A 13696-nucleotide genomic window follows, 5' to 3' on the forward strand; every position below is an offset into this window, starting at 1 on the left:
TCTATACATGACTACTGAGGACTTGAAACATGGTCATATGTGTGAGACGTACTAGAACTGTAATATACTGGATTTCAATTAATTGAGACATGCGTTACATCATTTCTTACTTTTCAAGGAAAAACATGTTTTATGACTTGAGTTTATTTGTCTAGTGACCTTGCAGCTGCGTAGCTAGAGAAACAGGTCTTCATTATGCCTGGGAAATGAGGAGAGATAAGGCTCACTAGCTACAGAAAAACAGGCAGTTAATTTTTAAAGGACTCCAGCTCTTTCTCCTTCTCAGGGGGAATTGGGTTTTCTTACATACAACTGAGTTTCTGCTTACACATTCTTTAATTTCTTTTAATTCCTGTTGCACCTCTGGATCTTCTTCAGCAGCAGTGGCAGGCCAGGGGGCAAAATTAAAGAATTTTAGAAAGCTTAGATACCCTGCTGGAGGTCAGGCAAGACAGATATGAGGAAAGTGGGAAGGGGAGCTTTTTACTGCAGGAGAGTGGGTTTGGCTTTTGGCTTATTTACTGTGAAGCCATGCAGAGACAGTGTATGGGAAGCTGGGATTCAGGACAAGTGACAAATGATGAGTCCTGGGCACACGGTCTTGGGGTGAAGGTTTGCTGACCACCCCCACCAGAGGAAACAACTGCATCTGTGAGATGCAGTTGTGTGGAAAGTGTGTGAGAAAGCAGAAGCCTGTAGATGGGGTTGAGGGGAGAGTCTGAAGATGGGGGAGAAGTGGGATTGGCAGAAGAGGAAGAAATGTGTGATCCAGGGAAGGGAGTCCTGGAATGGCCCAAGCCTGGAAGGCTTCCATCACCAAATGTGAATGAGAATGTGAGAGCATTTGGGGAAAGCCTTCCCTCACTGCATGACCTTGGCCAAATCACTTTGCCTCTCTGGGTCTTTGTTTTCTTTATTTTTGAAGAATTCAAAGGGATTTTAAATATCTATTTTGGAAAGTTTTAGACTAGGTGAATACTCAGGTGTCAGCCAGTGTTAGTGCTCTGAGAGATTTCAGTTGGATAGAGAGGAACTTTGTGCAGGGTCTAGAAGGAGAACATCACTTAGTGAGAGGGTAGGAAGGAGGATGTCCCTTGGTGCTAAAAAGTAGCAGTCGAGAGTGTGAGGCTAGAAGTTATGCTTCTGTGTTCAAATCTTAGCATTGCCACTTACTAACTGTGAGACCTTGAACAAGTTACTTAGAATCTTTAAACCTCAATTTTCACATCAGTAGCATGGGGATAACCACAGCACCCCTCTCCCAGAGTTGGTGAGAGGATTAGGTCATCTCCTTTTTTTCCTTTTTTTCTTTTTTCTTTTTTGAGATGGAGTCTTGCTCTGTTGCCCAGGCTGAAGTGCAGTGGCGTGATCTCAGCTCACTGCAAGCTCCGCCTCCCGGATTCACACCATTCTCCTGCCTCAGCCTCCTGAGTAGATGGGACTACAGGTGCCCGCCACCACGCCAGGCTAATTTTTTTTGTATTTTTAGTAGAGACGGGGTTTCACCATGTTAGCCAGGATGGTCTCGATCTCCTGACCTCATGATCCACCCGCCTCGGCCTCCCAAAGTGCTGGGATTACAGGCATGAGCCACGCGACTGGCCAGGATTAGGTCATCTCATAGCACATGGAAAGCACTTGGCACAGTATCTGATGCAGAGTAAGCACTCAACAAACATTAGCAATAACAGTAAGATAATAATTTAGACAGGAGGTAACGGTTGTAGCTGACCCACCCTCTGCCACAGCACAATAGGTATAGATTATTTTAAACCAAAGCAGATTGAGGTTATATTTAGGGGTGGCTTGGATAGTTAAAGTTGACCAGTGTAAGATAAGGAACAAAGGGAAGTTATGCAATATCTTCCTCTAAAGGCCTTTGAACTAGACCAAGCTGTTCTGCAAACTAGGCCACTCCCTTGATGCACTCACCTTGATTTGGGACCACTTCTGATATATACAGTAGTATTAGAATCTGTTAAAAAAAAACACAAAAAAACCAACAACTAACCGATGAGAACAAAAGCCCAGCACATTTCCTGTTGTGAAAACATTCACCAGCTGTAATTTTGTTTCAAAATAGCCCACTGAACCACAAATTGAACTTAAATCATGGCTAGAAAAATTTTAAGGGCTGCTAACCTTGGTCAAAATCCATCAGTCAGCGGCACCTAAGGACAATAAGGGCCCTTGACTTGGAATCAAATGAGCTTGGTTAGACTCCCAGCTCAACTGTTTGGCTCTGTGAGTTTGGGCGAATGGCTTCCCTTCGCTGAGCCTCAGTTTTTTCATGTATATAGTGTGCTGTTTGCACAAGTGATCTCCAGTCCCTTCATGAATACATAGAGACTAGACCCTGTGACCGTGGCTGGTGTCGTGGAACACGCAAACGAACACAAGCACCGTTACATCCACAGAGCCCAGGGACTGGACCTTCTCTGGATCTAGAACACTTGCTTATACACCATGGCCCGACTCAACCGTCACATCCTCCAGGGAGCTCACCTGTTTGTATCTTCCTCATGTATTTCCATCAAGAGTAGACTTTAGGCCCCTTCCAATTTGGGGCTGACCTCCCTCTTCCGCTCTCTGGCTGCTGCTGGAATGATGAGCCTGACAAAGCTGTCTGGGCAAAGGCATTACTGAGTGATAAAGGACACCAATAACACTCTTTTGGGTGCTATATGGGCAATACTTTGCCCTCAGGAGGATATTTCAGGCAGGCTTCCAGTCCACCACAAGCCAAGCCATGCCAGCTTGTGCATCAGGCTCTTGGAGCTCAGGAGAAGGATCTGGGCTCAACAAAATGGCTGTCAGAAGCCCCTGATGTGAGAATGGCTAGGTCTCATCATTTTGACTTGGCCAACACAAGAAGCCTTTCAAGTTAAGATAAAGCAAACTAAAAATCTGGAGGGCAAGAGCCCTTACTTCCTGTGTTTCTCTGATTTCTCTTATTGCCTAACACAGCACTGGGCACACAGAAGTGCAATTCTTGCCCTTTCAAAACTCGGCTTGGGCATTAGTCCAAGCAAGCTTTCCTTCTCCCTCCTTCCCTCTACCCCTGCCCCCCGGCTCCCCTCTACCCCCCTCCCCCACACCACAGCCAATAAGACGGCAAAAAGTGCCTCCTCTGTACTCTCAGGGCATCTTGTACTTATCATCTGCCTTTGCTTGTCTTTTGCCCACAACATTGTATTGTAGAGAAAATATCTGTTTGGTAATTGTGCCGCCACTGGACTGAGGGCTCTGTGAAGGCAGGGAATCTAGCACAGTATTTGACATAAGACCAGGCTCAGCAGCCTCCTAACTGGTCCTCATGCTTCTACTCTGGGGTTCTCCAGGCTACCCTCCACACAGCCGCCGAATATTCTCCTCCAGATACATCATATCACATCACCTGCCTGATTAAACCCCTCCAAAGGCTCTCCAATGTGTCTGGGGTGAAATCTTTGTGGAGATGGCTTCTTGTCATCCAGGCCTCATTTCCAGCGTTGCTTCCTTGCCTGGCTGCCGGCCCACAAAGCAGTCCTATTAGCACGCCCCCTTTATTTTCTTTGCGCAACTCGTCACCATCTAAAATGATCTGGGCTATCTATTTCTTGACTTGCCTCTTGTCTGACTCTCCCCTAGACGCAGTTTTGTTGACCCAGCACCTATAACAGTGCTCTGCACTCAATGAGTATTTGCAGACTGAACAGCTGATGAATGTTGGCTTCTTTGCATGGAGCTGTTTCCTACCAGAGGGAATGAACACCTGGAGTAGAACGCGAGGGCAATGCTTGAGGCAGTGCTGGGAGAGTGGGAGCGCCTGGCAGCAAATAAGCCATACCACAGCGGGTTTTGGAGGCCTTGCCCCCCGGGGTGGGCTCCTCTCCCTGGACCTTGGCGATATTTGAAGGCAGTTGTCATGGCTCCCTTGCTTATATTTTCCAGACTTGATTCCCCAAAACCTTCAACAATTTTCCCTTGTGATTATCTCCTTTTGTTATTAGAAGTAGACTCAAAATTGGGACTTCTTGTGTTTTGAGGGAGCCATTTCTGGTTAGATATGACCCCTAGTTACTTCACAAAGATTAGATATGACCCCTAGTTGCTTCCCTGAAAGCACCCAGCCACATAGAACTGCATTTTACCACAGAGAACAGGAGGGCAGAAGGCAGTAAGTGAGAAAAAGCTCGGGGAGAGGATGTAGAAAAGGTAGAGAGAGAAAGAGAGGGGGCAAATCAAGAGGGAAAAGGTTGGGGGAGAGGCAGGGGAGAGGAGGGAGGATCAGACTCCAAGTCAAGGCGGGGGCTGCTGAAGGTGCGGGCTGCATGCTGGAACCCTGCCGCCCCTGCCGCCCCTGCCGGTGGCCACCCTCCTCTTCCTCTTCACCTCTGGTCTTGGCAACAAACCCCTTCCTCACTGTACAGTCTGCATGCAGCAATTTTGGGTACGTGGGCAAGAGTGGGAGAACTCATGCAGAAAAGGAAAGCCTAGATGTAGTTGTTTTGAGCCAGCACCAATAGCAGTGCTCTGCGTTTAGTTGGGACTCTGCATTCCGTGGGACACTCAGGAAGGAGGCCAGCTGGCTGTCCCTCAGGGGCTCCCTTTCCCTGTCTCCTGTGTCTAGGAGTGAATCTCTGAAGACAGGGGTGGTCTAATCATCCAGGGACTGATTGTCATCTTGGGATAGAGAAACTGTTTCAGGTCAGAGCAGGCAATAGGACTTGAGAAACCAGTTGTTTCAGTCCTGCTGTCACTTTGGTAACTGGAGTGTCAAAATCCATGACACGGGGCTTTCTAAAATATATGTTTTAAGCAACTGCTGGAAGAGGGGGCAGTTGGATTATGGAGCTTACTTCAGAGCAGGGCTGCATCAGGGTTGTGTAAGGTTGGCTCACCGGGCTGGTGAAAGCTGAGATCTTCCTTCCTGGAAAGGTCTTGGCAAATAGCATGAAATGATCTTATTTATCATGTTGCAGTCACACCTAGCCTAATTGAGGTGAAGCTTGGGGTAGTTTGAGGCTCTAGCATTACTTTTTCTGAGAAGCACCGCTTAGACTCTTAAGTGCTCACCTGTGCTATTGCAACAGACTCCCCACAGGCCATGTGCCTGGGGTCTCATTCCCACCCCAAACCCATCCCATAAAACACAGATAGAGAAACTTCTATGAAATGCAAATGTGATTATATCATTGCCCTCCCTGAAGCCTTCGGGGCTCTGCCCCTGTTCTGCTGAATGGAGTGTGAGCTCCTTGGCCTGGTACCTACCCTGTTCTCCTCTGTCTCTCTTACCTCTCCCCGCCACGCCCCCAGTGCTCCTCATTCCCCCTCAAACCCCACGCCTGCCCATTTCCAGGCCTTTGCATACACAGTCTCCTGAAGCACCTTCATGTTTATCCTGGGATGTCTACAGGTACCAGCCTTGATGTCACACTGATACTCACCCCTCCATGGAGATGGCCCCAGTGAAGGGAATCATTCCCACCTCAAAGTCCCACCGAACTATATCCCACTGAAATCTTTTAGCTGGACCTCCCTGGCCTCTCATTTTCCACATCAGATTAATTTGAGGAGCTGTCTTGTCTCCCTGCAGGCCCGAGAACTTGACAACATGGACAAGCCTTATTTATCATGAAGGCCCCTCAGAGCATTATACTGTGCCAGACACATAGTAAGCCTGCAGTTAATGTCTGTTGAGTGAATGAAGGGACATACAAGTGAATGGACAAGTGAATTCATTTCTCCCCCAAGTTCTGGAGCCATCCCACCACCACTCAGGCCCCAGACCACATTCAGAGCACTGTGAAGTGTCTGGGAAGAGTTTAGCAGCTTAGACTACTTCTGATCCTTCCTCATTCCTCCCAGAAAGGCATCTAGCAGTTCAGGTTCCACTGCCAACACCAGCCTGGAGGGCAACTCATTGTTGCAGGAATTGTTGGATAGTCATCTGAAGACAGGTTGTCTCTGGTTCTTTAGTCACCTTGGTTCTGGGAAAGTCCCCAAAGGTCATGTTTCCCCAAAGGACTCATTAATCACAGAGACAGCTACTGATTCTCACTTAGAGTGGGAATCTTAACCTTGACATGGACATGGACATGCTTGCTCTCTCTATCTGAGAAAAGAAGCCCACTCTGCTCTACTCAACAGAATGAGGTTTTTTTTTGAATTGAAAGAGGCTAATGAGAATGAAGAGGTTAAGTCACCTTGATGAGTTCTGTTAAACTACGTTTAAAGAAAATTCCACAGGGTGCAAGTGGCTTGTTGTCAGACCTTCCCCCAGGGTCTGAAACAATTGCCTACATGCAGACTGACTTACTAGAGACAAGGCAAATGGAAGAATCCTTGGTACCTGGGGAGGTCTCTGGGTCATCCTCCTACTCAGCTGCTCTGCTATCGGCCAGCCCCAGGTCTCCAGACAGCTGGCACCCCCCACCCCAGTTCCTGAGAGCCACTCCTACCTCACACCCACATTCAAGCAAAGCACCCATTTCTGCTCTAGAACCATCCTATCTTCACTTTGTGGATGAACAAGTGGATGGTCCATGCTGGGATCTTGAATGTGGGGGAAAGTCAGCCATAGTCCCTGCTTTCAGGGGTTCATAGTCTTGGCAAATGAGTATTTGCAATTCAGTATTTGAAGTGCAATGGTGGAATTATCAGAGTTCTGTTGGCCTGGAGGAGGAAGTCCCTATCTTCTTGAGAAGGGTGGATGGTGAGGAAGCAGTAACACTGGCTCTGAGGCTTAATGGATCCTAAGGGACTTACAAGAGACACCAGGATGGAGCACAGCATTTTTGGTGCAAAGGTGAAGAGGCTGGAGAAAGCCTGGATGTAATTTAGGGAGGGTGTTTTGAAGAAGTGGAGGAATAAACATGTGGATGGGAGGATGGATGATAAGGGGTTAGATTTGTTCTGTGTCCTCAAAGGGGAGGAAAAGTAGGACTAATGCTGGGTGGGCATGAGGAGATGGATTTTGGCTCAGTATAATGAGGGACATTCCAAGTGTCACTCCCAAAGGAGGAAATTCTCCTTTCCTGGAGGAATTCAGGCAGGGTTGGTTCAGTCACTTGGCAGGGATGTTGGCAAGAATCACTCTAGAGTGTAGGTGGGACAGATCGGATTAAGTCCATAGTTTTCACACTTTTTTCAAGACAAATCTCTTCCTTCAAATCAAATTGGTCTGATTGAACAGGGGGGTGGAGGGGCCCTCAGATTCCATCAATTTGCTGCTCCTTACCTTCAGGTTTGAGATTCTGTAATGCTAATGCAGAAGCCTTCCATTTGCAGGTTTTGATCTCCTCTTGCCTTTTTTTCCCCACATCATCCCTTGAGAAGAGAACATAGAACACGTGAGAAATTTAGGACATTATACAGGCAGTATTTGCTGAGAACCTTCCATGTAGCAGCCACTACTCTAGGTGCTGGGAATAAATCAGAAAAAAACAGATGGACTTTGCTCTCTTGGAGTTATCAGTCTGGAGGGGTAGGCAGAGACATAAACATATTTAGGCACATTGTGATAAGTAGTGGTGGGCAGAGGGCGTGGGGGGGCAGTTACTACCCTACTGGAAGCATCTGGTCTAAGGCCCTCCAATCCCCAGGATGCTTCTCTCTCCCCATTACCAAGCTGTGTTCAGAAGGGAGTGAAGACAGTGACTCCTCCCTGGATGTGAGCATGGGAGCAGAAGGGCTGTCAGAAGATGAGTGTCCCCAGCTGTCAGGTCTCCAAGTCAGGCACAGAAGGGACTGATGAGGGCTTCTAGACTCTGCTGCCTAAGCTGTCACCCTGAGACAGTTCCTGGAAACATCCTCATACCCTCGAGTGGGAGCCCTTAAAACCCTGTACCCAGAGCGGAGCCCCCAGGCCCTTAGAGGAGGAGTCTGCAACAGGCAGGTTGGGGGCACAACCATAGCCAGGCTGTGAGGGGAGGGCTGAAATCCAACACTGGCAGCTCTATATCTTCCTGTTCTGCACTGGGGAAGTGGCTGGGGAGGTGCAGCCAGTGGGGCAGATATGATTCAAGCTATTTATCGTACTGCATTATTTTGAGCAACTCTGTCATTTGTATGACTTTGGACTAGTCTCTTCTCCATATTACGCCTCGGTTTCTTCACTTATGAAAAGGGAGAGTAGATGACTGCTAGTCTTCCCAGCTTCCCCAGATCCTAATTCTGTGAGTCTTCTTTCTGCTGAAAGGACAGGGGTCAGAGGACCTTGATCTGGACTCTGGTTTTTGGAAGACCAAATCCCACTGGTTATAACTTAGGAAAGGGACTTTATAGCCAAAGGGCAGGAAGATGGCAGAGGAGTCCCTGAACTGAGCACTTGGATCCGGGGCAGCTTGAAGGGGGAGCTGCAGCAGTAGCCCTGAGGCAGCTGGGGCCAGGCCTGGTAGCAGGCTTTGCAGAGAGAAGCAGATACTTGTGTTGGCCCCAGCTCTCAGCTACCCACCAGAAAGGATAGCTGGCTCTCAAAGCTTAAAATCAGAATCTTCAGACCCCCAGGCTCTCTGGACCCAGAGCACACACTTCTCCTGGTAGTCACGGAGTCTTTTAGCTGCAGAGCCAGGACTGGAGCTCATTTCTTCACTCTGCCATTCTGTTGAGACCAGGGTGGGCATAGGGCTAAGCTCCCAGACTCCCACTTGTGTGAGCACTCCTGTTGATTAGGGTGGCAGGTCTGTTAAGAGAGACCCAATTGCTCTCTTGGATCCAGAAAAAGTCTGAGAGTAAACACACCGGATCTGTCCTTGTTTCCACTGCCTGGGTGCCGGTATTCCTCCCCAGACATGGCACTGTCTAGGTCCATTTCTGAAAGACTTTCAGAGGAATAGAATTCTGTTAGGAGAGAGAGGGCTGCGTAGACAGTGATGGGTGAAGACAGACTTGGGGCTGGTTGGTGAGGTAGCTGGCATATCAAGGGGCAGGGATAGGCCCTTTTGCTTTCTACAGTGTACAGTGACAAGGGCCATTTGTCAGGCTGGACAGGCTGGACAGGGTGTCTGAGATGGCGCAGGGAGCCTGGGATCTGAGCAGTGGGGCCTGAAGTCAGAGGTGAGGACATGGTCAGGGAGGTGAGCCCAAGGGGCCCAGCACAGACCCATGTTTTGCTGCTTCTCATTTTGTTAATACTGAATGAGGGGGCTGAGTCACAGATAACGACAGGGCCGTCTAATGCCCAGAGCCCTGGGAAGGCAGGGTTGGAGAAGAGGTGGAAGAAGCACACAGAGCACTGACTTGGAAGAAGAGACTTTATTTGGCCCCAGCCCCTAGCCCCACAGCCAAGACAGTTTGGCATAACAGGCCCTGGGGCCCTGGTTGGGTAGAGGCAGGGTGGCCTGGCCTCCTGATTAGTGGCTGTGGCCGTGGCCACCATGACTGTGGCCGTGGCCGTGGCCACTGTGATCTTGGCCACTGTGGTCTTAGGGGGTGTCCTCCCCGAGGCCTGGCTTATGGTGGTGGCCGGGGCCCTCATCACCCTCGTGCATCTTCTCGTGGGAGGCCCAGGTTAGCCTCGCCATCAGCATGATGAACTCCTCGAAGCTCAGCTGCTTGTCTGCGTTTGTGTCCAGGTCCTCCATGATGTGCTCTATGACCTTTTCCTTCTTATTCTCCTTCTGTGGGTGGGGAGAGAAGGCTGTGAGAGCTGGGTGTGGCCAGAGGTGGGGACTGGGAGCACAGTAAATGACCAGCTGGCAAATGTACAGGGAAGCCTCACCCTGGGGCTGGATTTAAAAATTAAAAATGACCATGGGCTGAGTGCCCCCAGTGGAGCAGACACTGAGCACATACCAAACGCTCTCCAGTTTATTCCCTCCATGACCCTGTGACTTGGGTGCTGATTCTCTATTTATAGAAGAGGAAGCTGAGTTCCAGGGTCTTGCCCTGGTCATGGCATGAGTAAGCCTGGAAATGTCACCTCATTTGGTGCTTATAACAACTTTAACAGCTAGGAATGGTATCTTCCTGGAGGAAGACTCGAAACCGGTCCTAGAAAGGGTCATTAGTTTTCACAGCTTGACTACTCAGGGCACGCAAATTCAGATCTGACTTAGAGGCCACTTCCACTCTGCTACCCCTCTGCACTTCACTCCTTCCCCTGCCCTCACTTCCCTTCCCTCTGGAGGTTACCAATTAGTGAAACGTATTTCAACCAACACAACGGGGAAACACCTAGAAAAACTAGGTGTGGGCAGGGGAGATGGAGGGTCAGAGAGCAGAGTATGTGCTCCGCTGACCTTCAAGGGTGTGATAAAGTATAAAAGGGGAGACAGCCGGACAGGGTGGCTCATGCTTGTAATCCCAGCACTTTGGAAGGCCGAGGCAGGCAGATCACCTAAGGTCAAGAGTTCGAGACCAGCCTGACCAACATGGAGAAACCTCGTCTCTACAAAAAATACAAAATTAGCCAGGCGTGGTGGTGCATGTCTGTAATCCCAGCTATTCAGGAGGCTGAAGCAGGAGAATCGCTTGAACCCGGGAGGTGGAGGTTGTGGTGAGCCGAGATTGTGCCATTGCACTCCAGCCTGGGCAACAAGAGCGAAACTCAGTCTCAAAAAAAAAAAAAAAAAATGGAGAGACATCAGGGGAGGTAGAAGACCCAGGCGGGGTCCAAGAGAGCACTGGCTGGTTCCGGCTCTGCCACCCTCTGGCTGAGTCACCTTGCTAAGTCCCCTCCCAGAACCTGTGGGGCACCCAGCCAATGCGAGCACTCTCCTGTGCAGCCCATCCATGAGGCTCTGCTTCCTTTCCCGCAGCATCGCTTTGCTTCTGGCGGGGGATGTCAGGTGGGGGGTGAAGCGGGCATAGGGGGTCACATGGAGGATAGCTTTGCCATGCAGCCTCTCTGCTGGGCCCTTTCTTGCCTACCCCACCGAGTGTCCTGCCAGCCTGAGGCTCCCACCTATGGAGAGCTGTCAGGGCCCCTAACTCTGAAGGCTGCAATTCTCCACCTTACCAAGGCAGAGGGAGGGGCACTGGGAGGGCTGGGGACCTACCCCAGGATGTCTGGCTCCAGGAGTGGAACTGAGACTGAGACCCATGTGTTCCACCCTTCTTAATGCAGGCCTCTGTTTCCCGACTTTCCCCAAATTTGAAAAGAAAACAAAAAGGCTGTTGGAAGTGCTCAGCCTTTTTCTTAGAACTGCCTAATCACTTTTGGAGCAGGGGAAAAACCTCCCAGTTCCCTGAGTGCTGTGCAGGTGCTCTCCATGTGCTATTTATGCATTCATTTTCCACCGCAGACCCTTAGGATTAGAAAAGCCCTCCAAGTCTTCCACCCCAAGTTCCCACCTGAGGCTTAGGGTCTCCTCAGCTTTGTGCCAAGTGTCATCCTCAGGGGCTTCCCTCCCCGACATTCGGGGCTCAGCTCAAATGTTACCTCCTCAAAGAGGCCCTTCTCACGTACCCTAACTGGTCACCTCCACCCTGCCCAGCCCCATTGCCCACAGCACACTCTATCTCATTTTCTTCCAGGCACTTATTGGCATTTGGCTTTATCTGTGCTCTTTATTGGCCAACGACTTTACTGTGTGTCCCCCTCCACTGGAATAGTGGGCTCCCCATTTACCACTACATCCCTCTGCCCAGAACAGGGCCCGACAAATAGTAGGTGTTCAGTTGAGCTATTTCTTGACCCTGTTGTCCTGTGTAACTGTGAGCACCTGCCCTGTATAATAGGACACCCGCTGCGTCTTGGGGCTGGGCTCCAGGAGCTCAAATCTTCCCCTTGATTGCTGTAGGCCACACTCTCATCCTCCCTTGTCAACCCAAATTGCTGTGAGGCTGGGTCAGACCTGCCAGAGTCCAGCCCTACCTTGAGAAAGTTTTGCAGATCTTTTTGCACCAGCTCTTTGAATTCCCCCTGGTTCAGGGTGTCTGGGTGCCCCAGCTTCACAGAGTATTGGTGGAAGGTGTTGATGATGGTCTCTATGTTGCGTTCCAGCTGCGACATTTTGCAAGTCATCGTCTTGCACTCTGTCTGTGTAATGGAAAACCAAGAGTTGGGACACTTAGAAGAAAATGCTGTCAAGCTTCTTTGACACTTCCTACTAAGCACTCACAGAAATAGTGGGGGAAGTGCAAAATAAAAAGAAAGCACAGGCTGCAACTTAACTGGGAGATGACCTGTCACACACATGTACAAAATGATTTTTTAGAATATCTACAGAGTGCCAAAAAGCAAAGAATTTGAGGGCAGGAGACCCCAGGGGAACATGACCTAAGAAAATGTGAAAGAAGCTTTAAAGTAGGCAGGGCCAACCAAAGAGGGCTTCCAGGAGGAGGATTTGGAAGGAAGTTGGGTCAGGGAAGGAAAGAAGGAATTGGCAGGCAGGCTTCTGCCTGCGGAAGCTGGCAGCTCACTTACCAAAGCCGAGGAGCCACACAGAGTGTTTGCCAGAGCTGTGCAGGCTCTGCATTTATAGGCAGCTCCTGACTGGGGCACTTGGCCCTTTGGGCCTGTCTCCGGAAGATTGCTTCACAGGTGAGCAGTGTGGTAATGCTGCCAGGAAGGGGGCTGGGGCGGGGCAGGAAATGTTCACAGAGCGCCTTTTGCTTTTTTGTGAAATTCCCAGCCCTGGCCTGAAACTGGTTTGGGAGGAAGCTGGTTGTTTAGTTCATTTCCCTTCTATCCTAAGCCCCTGCTCTCCCCGAGTGAGCCTGCTGCTCCTCTGGCACCACTCAGCCCCCCGTCCCCTTTGAGGTTGAAGCAGGCTGAAGACCTATGGGGGCCTGACCCTCTCGGCTGCCCCCCACGGGCAGTCTGCCCCTTCCTTTTAGTCCAACAAGGATGGTCTGAGCCCTCCCCCATGCTTGCCTGGCTCTGTGATACTTAGGATGGTGAGGGGTTGGTATGGGATTCTTAGATTCGTAGGGTGAGAGTTGGGGTTAGAAGTGTTCTCAGAGGTGGGCAACTCTCTTGCATTGTAGATGAAGAAACTGACACCCGGAGATGGACCTGAGCAAGGTCACATAGCTGGTTGCTGACTTGGCAGGAAGGGGACCCAGCTATTCTGGTTCCTGGTTAAGGGCAATTCTGATGATACCTCCCTCTTGCAGTCTGAGTGAGAGAGCCTCAGGGCGAATATGTTTCTAGCATCTCTCAGCATCATTTTTCTAAATCCTGCTCCCAGCAAGGGTTCCAGGGACTTATAACTTGGGAGACAACTGTTTTTATATAGCCTCCTGGTGGGCAAGACGTGTCCTTCCCCTGCTACAAACCTCCAGTGGCTCCCCATTGCCTATGGAGAAAGCTTGGCTTAGCCCTGCACACAAAGCCCTCTTGGAATGGCCCTGCCTGTCTGGCCAGCTTCCCTTTCACTACCTCCCTGCTCACTGTGGGAACACAGGGCCCACCTCCCATCTTGCCACCCCAGGAGTGCCCTTCCCCCACTCCACAGTGATATCCTGCCCACCTCCACGGCTCAGTTCTAATGCACTCCCTTCCAAGGAGACTGCTCTGTGCTTCCCATTTGGAAACAGTTTCTGTCTTCCTGACAATGATTCTCATACCACTTCTGGCTCTCAACACTTGCTTTGCTGGAGTAAAATTATTTACATATTTTGCCTCTGTCCGACAATTGGCTGTAGCTCCTCAAAAGTAGGTTCTCATTCATGTTCGTGTTCTCCTATGCACACAGCCCAGGGCTTGGCACGAGGGACACCCTTGGATTTGCTGATTGATCCTTGCTGAAGTCCTTGCTGGCATCCT

At 50.0% G+C, this 13696-nt stretch overlaps 1 protein-coding gene across 1 annotated transcript; it reads right to left on the bottom strand.

Annotated features, from left to right (window-relative positions):
* Positions 1 to 9218: 9218 nt before the first annotated feature.
* S100A9 (S100 calcium binding protein A9) lies at positions 9219 to 12443 on the bottom strand. The gene is made up of 3 exons (XM_054496769.1): positions 12353 to 12443; positions 11801 to 11965; positions 9219 to 9602 (listed from the first exon to the last, which is right to left on the bottom strand). The coding sequence occupies exons 2-3, from the start codon at positions 11948 to 11950 to the stop codon at positions 9408 to 9410; spliced, it is 345 nt and encodes a 114-aa protein (XP_054352744.1). The 5' UTR covers positions 11951 to 11965; positions 12353 to 12443; the 3' UTR covers positions 9219 to 9407.
* Positions 12444 to 13696: the final 1253 nt, after the last annotated feature.

The sequence above is a fragment of the Pongo pygmaeus genome, chromosome 1, assembly GCF_028885625.2.
Source record: "Pongo pygmaeus isolate AG05252 chromosome 1, NHGRI_mPonPyg2-v2.0_pri, whole genome shotgun sequence".
Taxonomy (NCBI): domain Eukaryota; kingdom Metazoa; phylum Chordata; class Mammalia; order Primates; family Hominidae; genus Pongo; species Pongo pygmaeus.

Bases quoted from the DNA above. Each gene is read 5' to 3' on its own strand.
- S100A9 (XM_054496769.1), bottom strand. From the start codon at position 11,950: ATGACTTGCAAAATGTCGCAGCTGGAACGCAACATAGAGACCATCATC. The intron at 9,603-11,800 runs GTAGGGCTGGAC...CCCCACCCACAG, and splicing joins ATCTGCAAAACTTTCTCAAG to AAGGAGAATAAGAAGGAAAA.